Source organism: Python bivittatus, unplaced genomic scaffold (genome assembly GCF_059951505.1).
Source record: "Python bivittatus isolate LINGU-HERP-01145 unplaced genomic scaffold, Pbiv_v1 ctg000610_np1212, whole genome shotgun sequence".
Taxonomy (NCBI): Eukaryota; Metazoa; Chordata; class Lepidosauria; order Squamata; family Pythonidae; genus Python; species Python bivittatus.
In genome coordinates this window covers 59,186,281-59,201,070 of record NW_028277088.1, presented here as the reverse complement: position 1 = coordinate 59,201,070, position 14,790 = coordinate 59,186,281, and the positions used below count along the sequence as shown (strand labels likewise).

The 14,790-nt window shown below is 37.5% G+C and overlaps 1 protein-coding gene across 1 annotated transcript in view; it reads right to left on the bottom strand.

Moving 5' to 3' along the window:
• The window catches only part of ERP44 (endoplasmic reticulum protein 44), a 73,846-nt gene that overhangs the window by 20,648 nt on the left and 38,408 nt on the right, over window positions 1-14,790 (bottom strand). Inside the window, exons 3-4 of the mRNA XM_088150147.1 lie at window positions 12,014-12,053; window positions 11,027-11,142 (exon numbers count right to left, since the gene is read on the bottom strand). Of these exons, the coding sequence (XP_088006273.1) occupies window positions 11,027-11,142; window positions 12,014-12,053 (156 nt within the window). The remainder of the gene's footprint in view (window positions 1-11,026; window positions 11,143-12,013; window positions 12,054-14,790) is intronic.

Genomic DNA, 14,790 nt, shown 5'->3' with positions numbered 1-14,790 from the left:
TCATGCTTTGGGGCTGTTTTTCTGCAAAGGGACCAGGACGACTGATCCGTGTAAAGGAAAGAATGAGTGGGGCCATGTATTGTGAGATTTTGAGTGAACACCTCCTTCCATCAGCAAGGGCACTGAAGATGAAACGTGGCTGGGTCTTTCAGCATGACAATGATCCCAAACACACCGCCCAGGCAATGAAGGAGTGGCTTCGTAAGAAGCATTTCAAGGTCCTGGAGTGGCCTAGCCAGTCTCCAGATCTCAATCCCATGGAAAACCTTTGGAGGGAGTTGAAAGTCCGTGTTGCCCAGTGACAGCCCCAAAACATCACTGCTCTAGAGGAGATCTGCATGGAGGAATGGGCCAAAATACCAGCAACAGTGGGTGAAAACCTTGTGAAGACTTACAGAAAACGTTTGACCTCTGTCATTGCCAACAAAGGATATATAACAAAGTATTGAGATGAACTTTTGATATTGACCAAATACTTATTTTCCACCATGATTTGCAAATAAATTCTTTACAAATCAGACAATGTGATTTTCTGGATTTTTTCCCCCATTTTTTCTCTCATATTTGAGGTATACCTATGATGAAAATTACAGGCCTCTCTCATCTTTTTAAGTGGGAGAACTTGCACAATTGGTGGCTGACTAAATACTTTTTTGCCCCACTGTATATCTCCCATCTTTTAAATAAGGTAATGGCAGAAGTAATTAAATTTTGTGCCTTTAACCCCACTTATTTACAGACTATCAGTCTATTAAAACCTCAATTATTTTTTCTACAATGCATAATTTTTCTACTTGGTCACTTCAAAACTCAGATCCCATTTTTTATATTTGTATTCTTGAACTATAAAAAAAAATGTTAATAAAATGCCCTAGTGAAAGAAATACCTTCGGGCATTGATCCTAATACCAGAATAATAATGTGCTTTTTACTAATCGTAGAAAGACAAGAATTGTGCTCTAAAGTAATGTACATGAAGAATGTTACTTGGATTTTCTCCCTAATGCATCAAAAATATTTTGGGACAACCCTATGAAAGTTAACCCAACCAGTCTTTCCCTTTGTAAGATCACTGATATTATTGTGGATTTTAATTTTGTAAGCCACCTGGAGTCACTGTGTGTGAGTTGGGTGGCCATATAAGTTTAATAAATAAATATTGATTGTGTTTGTAGTCACTGCAGGGGTGGGGGGTTGATGTGCTTTTTGTATTGTGGATTTTAATTCCGTAAGCCTCCTCCAGTGGGGCAGCCATATAAATTTGTTTAATAAATAAGAATAAGAAATAGAGTCAAATGTTTTACTTATTTTTCAGTTCATGATGATAAAGTTCATTGGATTAAATAACTCCTTTAGAGCAGTGTTTCTCAACCTTTTTTTGCCCATGGCCCCCTTCTGATCTTGTTTTTCTCTTGTGGCCCCTGTCCAGGTCCCATTATCAGATACAGATATGGGCCAGTAACGAGTGTGTTTTCTGGTGTCAACAAGACAGTATTTGCAGTATAATACTCTGCTTTTCTGTGGTGCCCTCAGCATGTGCCCTGGCCCCCCATTACATGTTTTTCACCCGTGGCCCCCTTGAAATATCCTATGGCCCCTGGTTGAGAACCACTGCTTTAGAGAACTAATTCATAGTGCTGAGTCACTGAATACAACTAAGAATGGCAATCTCGTACAACTGTTATAGGTGCTCTATTTGTGGGTTTTTGATTTTATTTTTGTTTTGAGAAAGTTTGCCTGCAGATCCTGCCAAGTAAGATTGCTTGGGCTAAATTAACACAAGGCAATAAGATCCAAACTTGGCTGGTCTTAGAGCAAACCTACTGAAATGAATGAGAATTGAGTTGGTTAAATCTGAAATCTTCATATAAATTTATGTATCAGATATACTTAGAAGAAATATATTGACATCAGCATGACTAAATGTAAGCCACAAATCTGAATTTAGTGATGGCCATTCACATAAGATATTTTGTTATATATTCCATGATTCATATCCATGTGAATAGATTTTCAAATATAGTTCAAATATAATTTCCAAGCTGAAAGCAAAACTTGCATTCATACTATTAAGGAAGTTGCTATTCATAATCCTGCATACTGTAAAGAAAGTTGCTGTTCATAATCTTGCATACTGTACAGGAAATTGCTGTTCATAATCCCATCTCAAACTGCACCTTGTGTTATTTCATATAAATAGTGCTCAAGGCAATGAATTACTTGATATTCTCAGAGACCTTATAGAGAATCCTAAAATGCTATTGAATGATCAGCACGCAGTCAACAGATAATAAGTAGAGTCTTCCATAGCAATATAAAAAATGCAAAAGCATTAAATGTTCATGTTCTAATTAATCCATAAATAAAAAGAGAACATCAAGTACTTTCATTAAACCATGATACAAGTACAGCCAACACAGAAGTACTAGAACATACTAGTTTAACACACACACACACACACACAGAAATGCAAATACAATGTTATTACTATTTTATTCAACATTTATTGTCATTCCAGTTTAAAAATTCTTTCAGTTTAAAAATATATTTAGGCATTCCCTGCTAATTTCCTAATCACAACTTCTTGAAAACAGTTATATGAACATGTATATGTATATGTATGAATGACAGTGAGCAGAACATTGGAGTTACCATGAAGCCATTCTACACTGGACAGAGAGTATCCTCACCTGGATTACTGCTCCCATTCATTCAGATGGACAGGACCATTTATTTTTGCTGTGCTTGAGAAACTTAGGAAGGAATACCCTCCCTCCAATTTAGGACTAATAGGCAAAGAAAAGAAGCTCCAGTAAGATAAGATTAAAGAAGAAAGCACTGACACTTTCTTTTCAGCAAGGAGCTCACCACAAAAGGGTATGAATATTTGCATATAAACAGAGAGCAAACCCCATTCCATTCTAGAACTGAAGATGTTACCTAGCCAGGTAATGAAATGTTTGCAAGAAAAGAACCAAGCTCAGAGAACCCCAAGGACTCCACAGTTCAACCCTGAGCTACACCTCTATTGTATTGTCTCTATTTCGCCTCTGATACTGATCCTAACAATAAACCAATTTCTGCTTCTTTGTAATTGTGTCCTGGTCTCCAGTTCAAATGTATCCCTGAGAAATTCTCCTTCAATATAAAAAAGTTATACGAGTATTTTATTTTTATAGCTTATAACCCAAAGACATACACACTAAATTATAGTTCTACATTAGATAAATGAGCCCCTCATATATAAATTTCTCATCCTCGAGCTGCCATACAGGAAATATCAGGAGCTTCTCTGTTCTTTCTTGAATTAAATAGTTTTCTTGTTACATGCAAACTGAAATGCATTTTTGTAACTTTAAACTCTTATAGATTTAATAAGCTAAGACTAAACCATGATTTATTCTGAGTTATCAAAGCAAAATAAAGCTGTTTTAATCTGAATTACTCTACTCCCTCTTATTTGGCTATATCAATACAGTCTAGCTAGCTCTGGCGCAGCAGCTTAATGACGCTGAAAGTTGCTGGCCAGAAATGGTCGATGCTTCAGCGGTTCGAGTCCAGCCTTTGCGTTAGCAGGGTGAGCTCCTGTTTCCTCCCTAGTTCCTGTCAACCCAACAGTTCAAAAACTCACATGAGTAGATAAATGGGTACTCTCACTCTGGTGGGAGGAAAAATGCTGGCGGCGCCTTGCAAAAAGGAGTCAGGAGCAGTTGCTGGTAAGCGCGAAAAACCGCGCACGCCCGAAAAGGGTGCGAAGCAACGGAAACCCCGCCTCCTGTGCACGCCAGCTGGGCTCTGCTCTAGGAAGGAGGCTCTGGCAAACCACTTCCGAAACACTTGCCTTGAAAACTGCAAGGACTCGTCCAAGCAGTCACTGCAGAGTCGGTAATGACTGAGCACAGATTTTAAAAAAAAACCAAAAACTTCCCAAATAAATACTTTTGTAAGCTCCCTACAAAATCACTCTGAGAAAATAACTATGAACTGTCACCTTACTTCTTATTATAGATACCATCCTTGGTGTCCACCAAACCTCTGCCTCCATCTGATTTCAATTTTCCTTTTAAAAACTAATGCTATGGCATACTGCTTAACAAAGTACCAGCTTTTGCTAGTCTATTTATCCAGAGCAGAGTACCCTGAAGCCCCTGCTCTGAGTACAAAAATCGGTACAAGATGGTATAAAACTTGGTCAAAGATAGCCAAGTTGGACAAATCATACAACAATAAATGTTGGAAATGCCACAACAAAGAAGGAACATTTTACCATACGGTAGTTATACAAAAGACTCAAAAGTAATGGAAAGAAAAGAACCAAAGCATCCAAAAAATTCTGAAAATAAAATTTGAATTAAAACCACAAATATTTTATTAGATATGATCCCAGAGTATATAAATGAAATCACAATTTATTAAGATATATGCTGACAATAAAAATAATCAATCTGGCACAAGAGAAGACAACCCTCACTGACAATAAAAGGTTTGGAGACTAAAATTGGAGAATATCCGGCAATCGAAGAATTAACTATATATTCACACCAGAAGTCTCACCAAATTCAAGCAGGAATAGCTCCCTTATATACAACATATTGCACAGCAAGGCAAGCTAAAATACTTAGAAAAAGAGAAACTGCAAATGGAAATGAGCAACCATGCAGATGCCCGAAACATAGTATAAAAAATTTAAGTAGCAATTAGCAATTAAAGAGGAAAAAAAGAAAGGGGAACAAAAAGAGAGGTGGCCTACTAGAATGCTTTTTTCTATAATTTTTTTTTCTTTTTCCTTTTTTCTCTTTTTAATTTTTCAAAAAAAAATATAATCATATTTTTCACTTCAATCTTTGCTCTAGTTTATTCAAGTTTATTTTATGCATGCATACTGTATCTATTTATTTCCCTTTTGTTTTTTTTGTTTGTTTTACCTAATTAATAAAAAATAAAACCAGAGGCAAAAAAGAAAATAACACTGTTGAATGACTTCAGTCCACTTGTTTTAAGAGTTGTTGTGCAAGGCATAAGGGAGAACAACCAGCTCTGCTTCTGGAAAATGGTTTATTGTGACTGGCCAATAATATCACTTTTGGTTCTATGTGAAGTCTTATATCGTGAAAGGATAATCTGGTTTTGAAATTAATGAATTTGTAAGCACTGGTTTTTATATCTAGTTCAGCAAGCCAACAAAAATTAGCAAATATAATAAAAAGATGGCATTACACTTTGCTAAAATCGCACAATATAAATTATAGGTAGTTCTTGTTTAGTGACTGCCTCATTTAGCAACTGTTTACAGTTATGGCAATGATGAAAAAGTTCACAACCAATCCTTGCATTTACGACCTTTGCAGGTCTGTAAAGCAAAGGAAAGCTGAAGTAAGATCATAAGCACAGTCATAGTTTCACTCAGTGATTGCTTCTCTTAACAACCAAGTTGCTGGTCCCAATTATGATTGCTAAATGAGGGCTACTTGTAAAGCCACTTTAAATTGTGTTGGGGGGAAATGGAAACAAATTAGTACATGCTGGAGGCAATACCCAATAACTCAGTGTTTTTGGCTCAAAGTTCCTTGGAGAAATTGGGAGAAAACTACGCAATAGCCGTTCACAATGATAACTGCTTTCCATAATCCTAATGTATATAAACAGATCCAACATAAAAAAACTGATTTAGCTTTTGCTAACAGTCATCAGGTAAGTTGAGTCATACTGTTGGAAAGTGTCATTTAGGTAACTAAATCCAGCATCCTGCTCACTGCAGGAATTCAAGTTAAAGCACCAATGGCTGTCTAACCATTGCTTGGATTCATTTAAACGATGGAAGCCAATGCTTCTCTGGGAAATTGGCTACATTGTAAAACTCTTCTTACTATTTGAAAGTTTTTCTGAACATGCACATGAAACTATCCTCCTATAAGCCAAATCAGTTGTTTTGTGGCCTGCTGTTTCGACAGAGAACAGAACCTGATCCTTTTTTCTATGATATCCTTTTGGGCACTCGGGTATCATATTCCCTCTCAGTCTACGCTTCTCAAGACAAAACATTCTCAAACTGTCTTCAAGGACTTAATTTCTGAATTTCTGGTTTTCTCCTTCAAACAGATGCTAGATTCATCTACTAGGGATGCTTGAATATGAATTCTTAGTCTGAACACAGACTGAACTCTGTGGCCTAAATGTTCCCTTCCAACTCCATCATTCTAGACACAGACGGGACATGGTGGCATAGTGGCTTAATAATGCTGGAGCTTACCGGGCAGAAATGGTCGGCACTCCAGTGGTTTGAGCCCAGCTCTGCGTGATGGTGTGAGCTCCTGTCATTCGTCCCTAGCTCCTGCCCATCTAGCAGTTCAAAAGCATACCATCTGCAAGTAGATAAATAGGTACTCCCATTTTGGAGGGAGGAAATGCTGGCGGTGCTTTGCATGGGGAGCAGAAACCAGTGCTGGACCCAACCAGACACTGGACACAACTGACGCGATTGGCAGAAAAGATCAATGGAGGAAGAAAGCCCGGATGTGCTGACTCCCTTGTGACCGCTGCTGGCCATATAGAATAGGTTGTAAAATGTAAGATAGATAAAGATAAATGTTGTAAAATGTTAAGTTGTAAAATTGTTAGAATGTTGTACTATGTGAGCCACCCAGAGTCCCCCATTAGGGGAGTTGGGTGGAGATAAATCTAATGTTGTAGTAATTATTATTATTATTATTATTATTATTATTATTATTATTATTATTATTATTATTATTCTGTGAGGGTATCAAAAGTGCTTCTGAGTTCAAGTGGTAAAAAATAACCCACACATTTAATTTCTGGTTGAGATTAAAAAAAAGAGATAAAGTTGGTGAAGGATACTGGTCCCCTGTCAGCCAGGAGAACTCAGATAGAATAAGCATTTTCTCATACAGACATTCCCAATCCACTTTCTCTCAAGTGAGACATGACTCTTTTCAAATATAGAGTTAATTACCCCAGCCCTTCCCTTTGCTAGAAAAAGAAAAAGACTAGCCTTTTGATAACTAGAGGCAGAATTCCAGAGAAGCTATAGAGCGAGACTGGAAACCAGTATGATTTACTCTGACTAAAATTTTGAATTTCCAAAAAGTTGAAAGTCTAGGAAAATTGAAGTAAATGCTTCAGGTACTGTTATTTCAGCAGAAATAAGTAAAGGTCTAGCTAGAAATTTGCATTAGATTCTTAGTTTTTGTTTTTGATCTTATTTTTCTGTACAACTTACGCAACTGAGTGTGTAGCTTCATCTTTTATCTATCTAACAGGCCACTTATTAGGATGTTAAATTCTCTCTAAAATGTTCTTGTAATCTGTAATATTAACTTCAAATATCTAATCAGTTCCCCTTTTCATGAGATTTTGGGATGAAGAAGAGTAATTTGTAGTGGTTCAGTGTCATTCTGTGATCTATATAGAGCGCTGCATTTTTTTCATGTTTCTTTGAAATAGCTATTTTTCTGCGATTTGGGCAGCTCTGCAATTTATCTTTTTTAACACAGAATGTTTGCATTGGTAATATTAAAAATTACATTTTATCTTTTCTTTGTTTTAAATAAAGCTTGATTTTTTTCCTCTCTTGGTCTAGCTCCCAAGGAAGACAAGACTAAATCATCTAATCACATACATCTTGACACATAGCCAGGAGCCTGTGCTATTGAATTCTTTTCACTTTTTGCATTTTTAATCACCAATCTCACACACACCAGGGTTAGAATATAGAGAGTATGTGATGAAGCCCTGGAAGACAATCAGTGGCAGAGGTAACTACTAAGCTGTTACCCCAAAGCAGATAGCTCAGTTAGGGTATAAAGACCCAGAAAGCTTCTTGGAGAGAAAAATTGAGATTTTCAGCTTTCCATCTGCTACAAATGCTTACAACAAAAACAGCTGTTGCAGACATGCTCAAAGAAAAAGAGAAAAAAAATCTCAGTGATCTTCAGTACCATTAATCACAGTATGCTTCTGGACCACCTGACAGTTTGGGGAATTGGGGAATTGTTTTGCAATGGTTCCATTCCTGTCAGGGAATGCTGACTGTGTCATTCAAAAACTGTTGTCTGACTAACTTGGAGATGGTATCTGGGAATCCCTTAAGTCTACATTTTGTCTCCAGTGCTTTTTAACATATATGAAACAACTAGGACAGATCTTCAGGAAACTGTTAAGTGCTACGTGTTACCAATATACTAAGTATTACCAACATACTGATGGCACTCAAATCTATCTCTGTCTAGGTCATTAGACAATGGCAGACTTCCCTGAATGCTTTCCTTATATTGTAGGCAGTAATTGACTAGATGAGGGAAAACAAATTGAAACTGAATCAAAATAAAATGGAAGTACCGATAATAGTGTGTTATAACTTTAGGGCTGGGATAGATCCACTTGTTCTAGATGGGATCACAACTAATTCAGTAGCTATGCCCACTCCTAGATAAAAGTGGCCTAAGAACAGTGGTATTATCTACTGTTATGGAAGTTTAAGAGTGGTAACCTCTAGGCTTTCTGTAATAAGCACCAGGTAGGGTTACCCATGTGCCATGCCATGCAGAAACTTCAACTGATACAAAACGCTGCAGCCAGTTTGGTTTTCAGTGTCAGATTCAGCCGACATGGCACGGCACGGCGAAGCGCTGCTCAGCCGCGCCTAGTCAATTTCACCGCCTGGGTGCTAGCCGAGGAAAAGGGGAAGTGAAAACTGCGAACTGATTACGGCCAGGTGGCAGCGCTTAACTCAAAACCGCAAGCGGATACTTTGTATCAGCGCGGTTTCCCCTCGGGCACTGCAAACAAAGGAAAGCGGCACTGCAAACAAAGGAAAGCGCAGAGGCTCAGAAGCGAAGCAATCAAGGAACGATCAAGAACTCCTGGCAAACAGGCAAATCCAACAAAGGCAACAACAGCACAACCCATAGACTGCAATCAGAAAGACAAAAGCACCAGGCTGAATCTGACATTTGGGCGAGGGGGGATTACTGCGGGTAATCTGTAACTAAGCAACGGGTAAAGCGCAGGAACGGGAAGCTATAAAATACCATGTAAGCTATGCCAAGCCAACCCTGGCTTTGTCTGTACTTACTTACGTTACACGTGAGTAAACTTCTTTGCTGAACACACGTGTCACAAGAGTTTAGGCAAATCCAACAAAGGCAACAACAGCACAACCCACAGACTGCAATCAGAAAGACAAAAGCACCAGGCTGAATCTGACATTTGGGCGAGGGGGGATTACTGTGGGTAATCTGTAACTAAGCAACGGGTAAAGCGCGGGAACGGGGAAGCTATAAAATACCATGTAAGCTATGCCAAGCCAACCCTGGCTTTGTCTGTACTTACTTACGTTACACTTGAGTAAACTTCTTTGCTGAACACACGTGTCACAAGAGTTTCTCTGAGACGAACGGGCTAAACCTTACATATCAGAGTATCCCATGGAAATTGTATTGTACAATTCCAAATGCTCTGCCATACATATGCATGTAGTCTTATTACTACTGCCAGCTATTTAAATGTTTTATTGAAGATGAATTAATGACTGCCTAAACATCATCAACATTCTAATAAATACCTCTCTTATCAACATCTTAATAGGGATTTCAACTGACAGAAAAAAAAAAAGACTAAGAATCCTTGTCCAAAATAGGCCAATCTAATGTTAGTGTCATTATTATCCATTAACTACAGGTAGGATGGGGGAGAGAGAAGAGGTTTATTTTGAAAAATGCGGGATAAAGGGTATGCAGAAAAATTAAATGGATGCAGTGGTATGGTGCACTAACATCACATTGTAAATTTATATTCCAACCAGATTTTTTAGGATTCCACACAATTCACTGCATAAAACTTTCTATTAGCAGCAGAATTTCATTAAACTGGTGAGGGAAGGGCATGATCATGATCCCTTGACTTGTTCTTGATTACTATTTATTCGCTTTTAGGACATCCCCTTCACTAACTTGTCAAATAAGATATCATTTTTAATACTTCCTTTTCCATACTATTATAGGGTCATTTATCATTTTATCTATTAAATTACAATTTTAATAAAAATATGGTGTACTTAATTCTCAACCATCATCAGCCATTATAGATGTATATCTTCCACTACAGTTCCAAAGTCCTAGCTCTTATACCACCCTCTATTTCTAATTTTAGAACTGTAATAAAATAAAATTAAAAAAAAAAAGAGTTAAGAACTGTCTAGGATCACATCAAAGCTCCACACATTCTCCAGCAAAACATCTTTATATTGGTTCTAAGAGCAGGCAAAGTGACATTTTGTTATTAGACATCAAACATTGTAAAAGCCATCAATAATTCCTTATCATTTGCTGTGCCTTAAAAGACTGGTAGGAATTGCTAGAGTCTGCAGCATGCCTGATCAATTGTACATCAAAAAGAAGACAGCTATGTTAGGCTGACCACTCTGAATACAGTTAGGAAAAAGGACCTATTTCTGCTTCCTGCAGGCATTGCAGTTACATAAAGAAGGATGACATTTACATTGTAAATGAAACTTGTTCCCAAATAATCCTAAATGCTAATTATAAGCCACATTCAGAAACAAAAATACAGACAAATGTACCTTGCCAAAACAAGACATTTAAATACTCTTTCTGCAGAGAATGCAATTCTAATCTTGGAGAAAAATGAAATAAGTAATGTGATTCTTGACTAGTGTTCAACAGAAACTTTGAAGAAATGAAGAACTCATTAAAAGTGAAATGTAATTTTTAATTTTTAATTAATTAATTATGACCAGTAGAAAGGTAGATGGACTCAGTTACAATGGTGATAGGTGATAGGGACAGATTGTCAAGGAGGAAAATATAACTATGTGGTTGCTAAAAATCGACATTGACTTGATGGCACATAATCAATTTTTTAATCAGCAACATAACTTTGTTCAGTAATACACTGCAAGATCATAGTTTATTCCAGCAACAGTTTTCATGTTTGAATTTCTCAACTAGATATTTAAAACATAAACAAGTTTTTAAAACAGTTTACTTACAGTGCTGATCACAATCTACTCTGGCAAATACAACTTGATTCTGATCTGGAAAATCCTCTTTAATTACATTGGAAGCTTCCTCAAAGATAGGGTGTAGCATTTGACTAAATCGACACCTGTTGAAAGACATCAAATAAGGGCCAATTTCTGAAAATAAAATATTTGAGGATTTCACACTATTAGTATCACATATAACACTATTTAAAGCAAACAGCCTGCACAATAGATTTCTCTATACAAGTAGTCCTCACTTAACGACCACAATTTAGATCGCTAAATGATGTAGTCATTAAACCAATCATCACGTGACCGGACCCGATTTATACCCTTTTTTGGTGGTGGTCATTAAGCGAATCACTGTGATCGTTAAGTGAATCACATGGTTCCCTATTGAATCTGCTTGCCAGAAACCAGCTGGGAAGGTTGCAAATGGTGATCATATGACTCTGGGATGCTGCAACTGTTGTGAGAGCTGGTTGCCAAGCACCCAGATCATGATCATATGACTGAAGGGGCACTGCGACGGTCGTAACTTCAGGCACCAGTCGTAAGTCACTTTTTAGCACCATCGTAACTTTGAATGGTTGCTAAACAGAAAGTCATTAAGTGAGGACTACCTGTACAGATAAATTAATGAACCAAGGAAATCTAATCTGAATATTTTCCTAATCCTTCAAGAAGGGGTTTATTTTTCTTGGTAATAAAAAAAGAAGGAAAAGGAAATCTAATCAGTCCCTAGGTTTCAAGAGATCATTCCTGGGGAATAAATTATAAGTATAATATGCTCACAGTTGAATACCAATACAGTATACTTTTGAAGAGTACTGACTTGAGAAAGTGCATTCATATATTTAGTTGTAAAAGTACTAAATTTTATATTCCAAAGGCTCTGTTTGAGTATCTTACATTGATAAATACTTTTAAAAAATAAAAAATAGTCCCTATTTCTATATTAATAAAAATATGTGTTTGTGTAGAAATACTTACCAATCAGCATAAAAATTCACTAATGCAACATCTGCATTGTCTGGCAAAAAGAAAAATTAATTAATGTTTGTGACATCACAAAGCCAATACATAAAAACCTGAACCAGATAGAACAACAGCACAGAAAAAGAATAATGAAGTTACAGTTTTCAGAAAGGCAGCAGGCAACATTTGGATAAATCAGAACTCATAATAAATTAATATTGCTTCAATTACAGAATTATTAAGCTAGCTTCTCTTTCTCTTTGCCCTCACTCTAAAAAAACTTTCTCCTCTAGTTCAATTAAGATTTCAGTGGGCCTAGTTCTTTCTAGAGTGCATTGTTCTATGCACAGTGTCCCTGCTCGTTGAAAGGTGAATGCTGCTGAAAGAATCCATAGGTTTTGGATATGGTAAATGCACAACTTAAAAATACCAGCATTTGAATAGCAAAGGATCCACCTGGTTCAAAATTTCTTTTACCATTACTTAAACTAGTGTCTCAATCTGAAAATAATACATAGCCCTTTCCATACCTTTCACTGTCGTTCCCTGTGCAAATAAACTAGGTAGCAATATAACCCTCAGTTTGAGGGATTCTTGTGTGCTACACTGAGGATGTTTTGTTCTGTGCCTGTTTTATGTAGGGTTTTTGGTCCACATTAAGAGGACAGAATAGCTGGATGTTTTGCTTATAAAAAATAGCTTTTGCTGTCCTTCATGGGGGCATGTAATTGATGTGGTAGTTGGATTTCAGAACCTGCCCTTGCCTTGTCTTCAGTTTCTTGGTGAACTTACTTGATTCTGAACTTCATTAATCTTGTCTTCTGTGAAAGAGCGGAATCCACAGTTTTTCTGTTCTAATAAAGTAACTGCTTTGCATTTTGGAGCTCAAATTTAATTGCTTTCTTATAGTGATGTGGTGCAGATTACTTTATTTTACCCTCACTGATTGATCTGGGAAATAAGATTTTTGTAACTGCGCAACACCCAGCATGGCCGCCATTTTGTGAAAGCACCTACACCAGTCTTCCAATTCCCTACTAATGTTTTAGGATCTGTGCTGCACTTTCACATGACTAGCTAGCACAGGAGAACTATCACAGTAAGCAGAATTAACATTTGCTTAGGCTCTTTTGAACCAAGTCACAAGAGATAAAAAGAAACCCACAATTATTTTTTTTAGATTTAAGAGAATATAGATTCCTATCCTCACCCCTGCTCTAGCTCTTACATGCAACCAAAGATTAATAATGTTTCTGATTCAGAAAAAACTATGAATTTGGGCTGTGCAAATACTTTAAAAGATTTTTTTTACAGGTTCATATGGCTGCTTTGAAAGCTGCAGCTACAATCACCTGGAAAAATGACATAGCTGCTTTAATAGTTTGCAAAGAGATGCTTTGTATGCTCATCCTATAACACCTATTTTGAAGGATTTGCAGAGCATTATTAGATACACTATAGACCCACTGAAATCATTAATGAGACTCATTAACCATAGTAATTTACATTCCATTGAATTTAGTGTAACTAAAGCATAACATATACCTAATGTTTTTGCTTTGGTATTTGTATTAAGGATGCTTCCCGTCTCTTCCTAGCAATGATAAAGTTCCAAAGAGAATAATACTTTTAAAACTTTGTCTAACTTGATTTTAATTTAGCATTATGGCATTATTTACTTATGTCATTAGGTTCTAAATACTTGTGCTTCGATATTATGCAAGTATGCTCAAGACTGCACTTATAATTATGAAAGGACTGAGAATATAGTCATACTTAAATATTTTTCCCAGAGTATTTTAAAATCTGGCTGCAATGCCTATCTTAATGAATTCACAATAAATTGCAGGAACAGAACTCAAGCCTATTTAACATAGGTTTGGTTTCAGGGACACGGAAGGTTTAGTTTTGGGGGGCAGGGGGCAAGCAGGAGCATGTGGAATGGACAGATGGAGATATGGTGGGAGATGGCCAAACAGGGGACAGTCAGTCTCAGTGTCATGTACTGGTTTTGCTTTTCCTGATCTCTTTCCCAATGCCTGATCAACAGACTGTCAGAGGTTTGGGGTTTCAATTGCTGCAACTGAACGCCAACTTAGCTGGTAATAAAGCTCTTCTCATCTGTGACTTGTGGATGAGAAATCTGTTTATTACCAAGACCTGGTTTGGAGGTGGGGGGCAGGGGCGTTGCCCTCTCAGAAATGTACCCATCCTGGATTCAGGTGTGGCATTAGCTGAGTGTGCAGGGTTGGGACAGTAGACGTGCTATTGTAATCAAAACTACTCTTGAAGTTTTCAGAGGTGCTGCCTCACAGATTATTGACTGTGAGACCCTATGTGTAAAGCTGGGCTTTAGGGATCAGTTGGGATTGTTATTGCTGTACCAGCCTCCCTGCTGTGTAGCAACTTCCCTGCCTAAGTTTCTTGACTTTGTAGCTAAGTTGGCAATGAAGTTTCCTAGGCTTCAACCTGCTCTCCTTGGGGGCAAATTCCAATATGGCTCAGGAGATCATGACCATCATAGCAACCACAGACCTAGGTGTTGGGTCACCTAGGGCCCAACACATAATGGTGGTCACATGTTGGATCTAGGTTTTGTCTTAGGATTTGGTGATGGGGTTTGGTGGTCTTAGGATTTGTCTTTAGGATTGTGATTTGGTCTTGGGGGAGCTTACCATCACTCCCTTGCCATGAACTGATCACTTTCTGATTGCTCTGAAGTGCTCTAGTGCTGCTTTCCACCACAGGGAGAAGGATCTATTTAGTCCTGAAGGCACCTGATGGATTGGGGC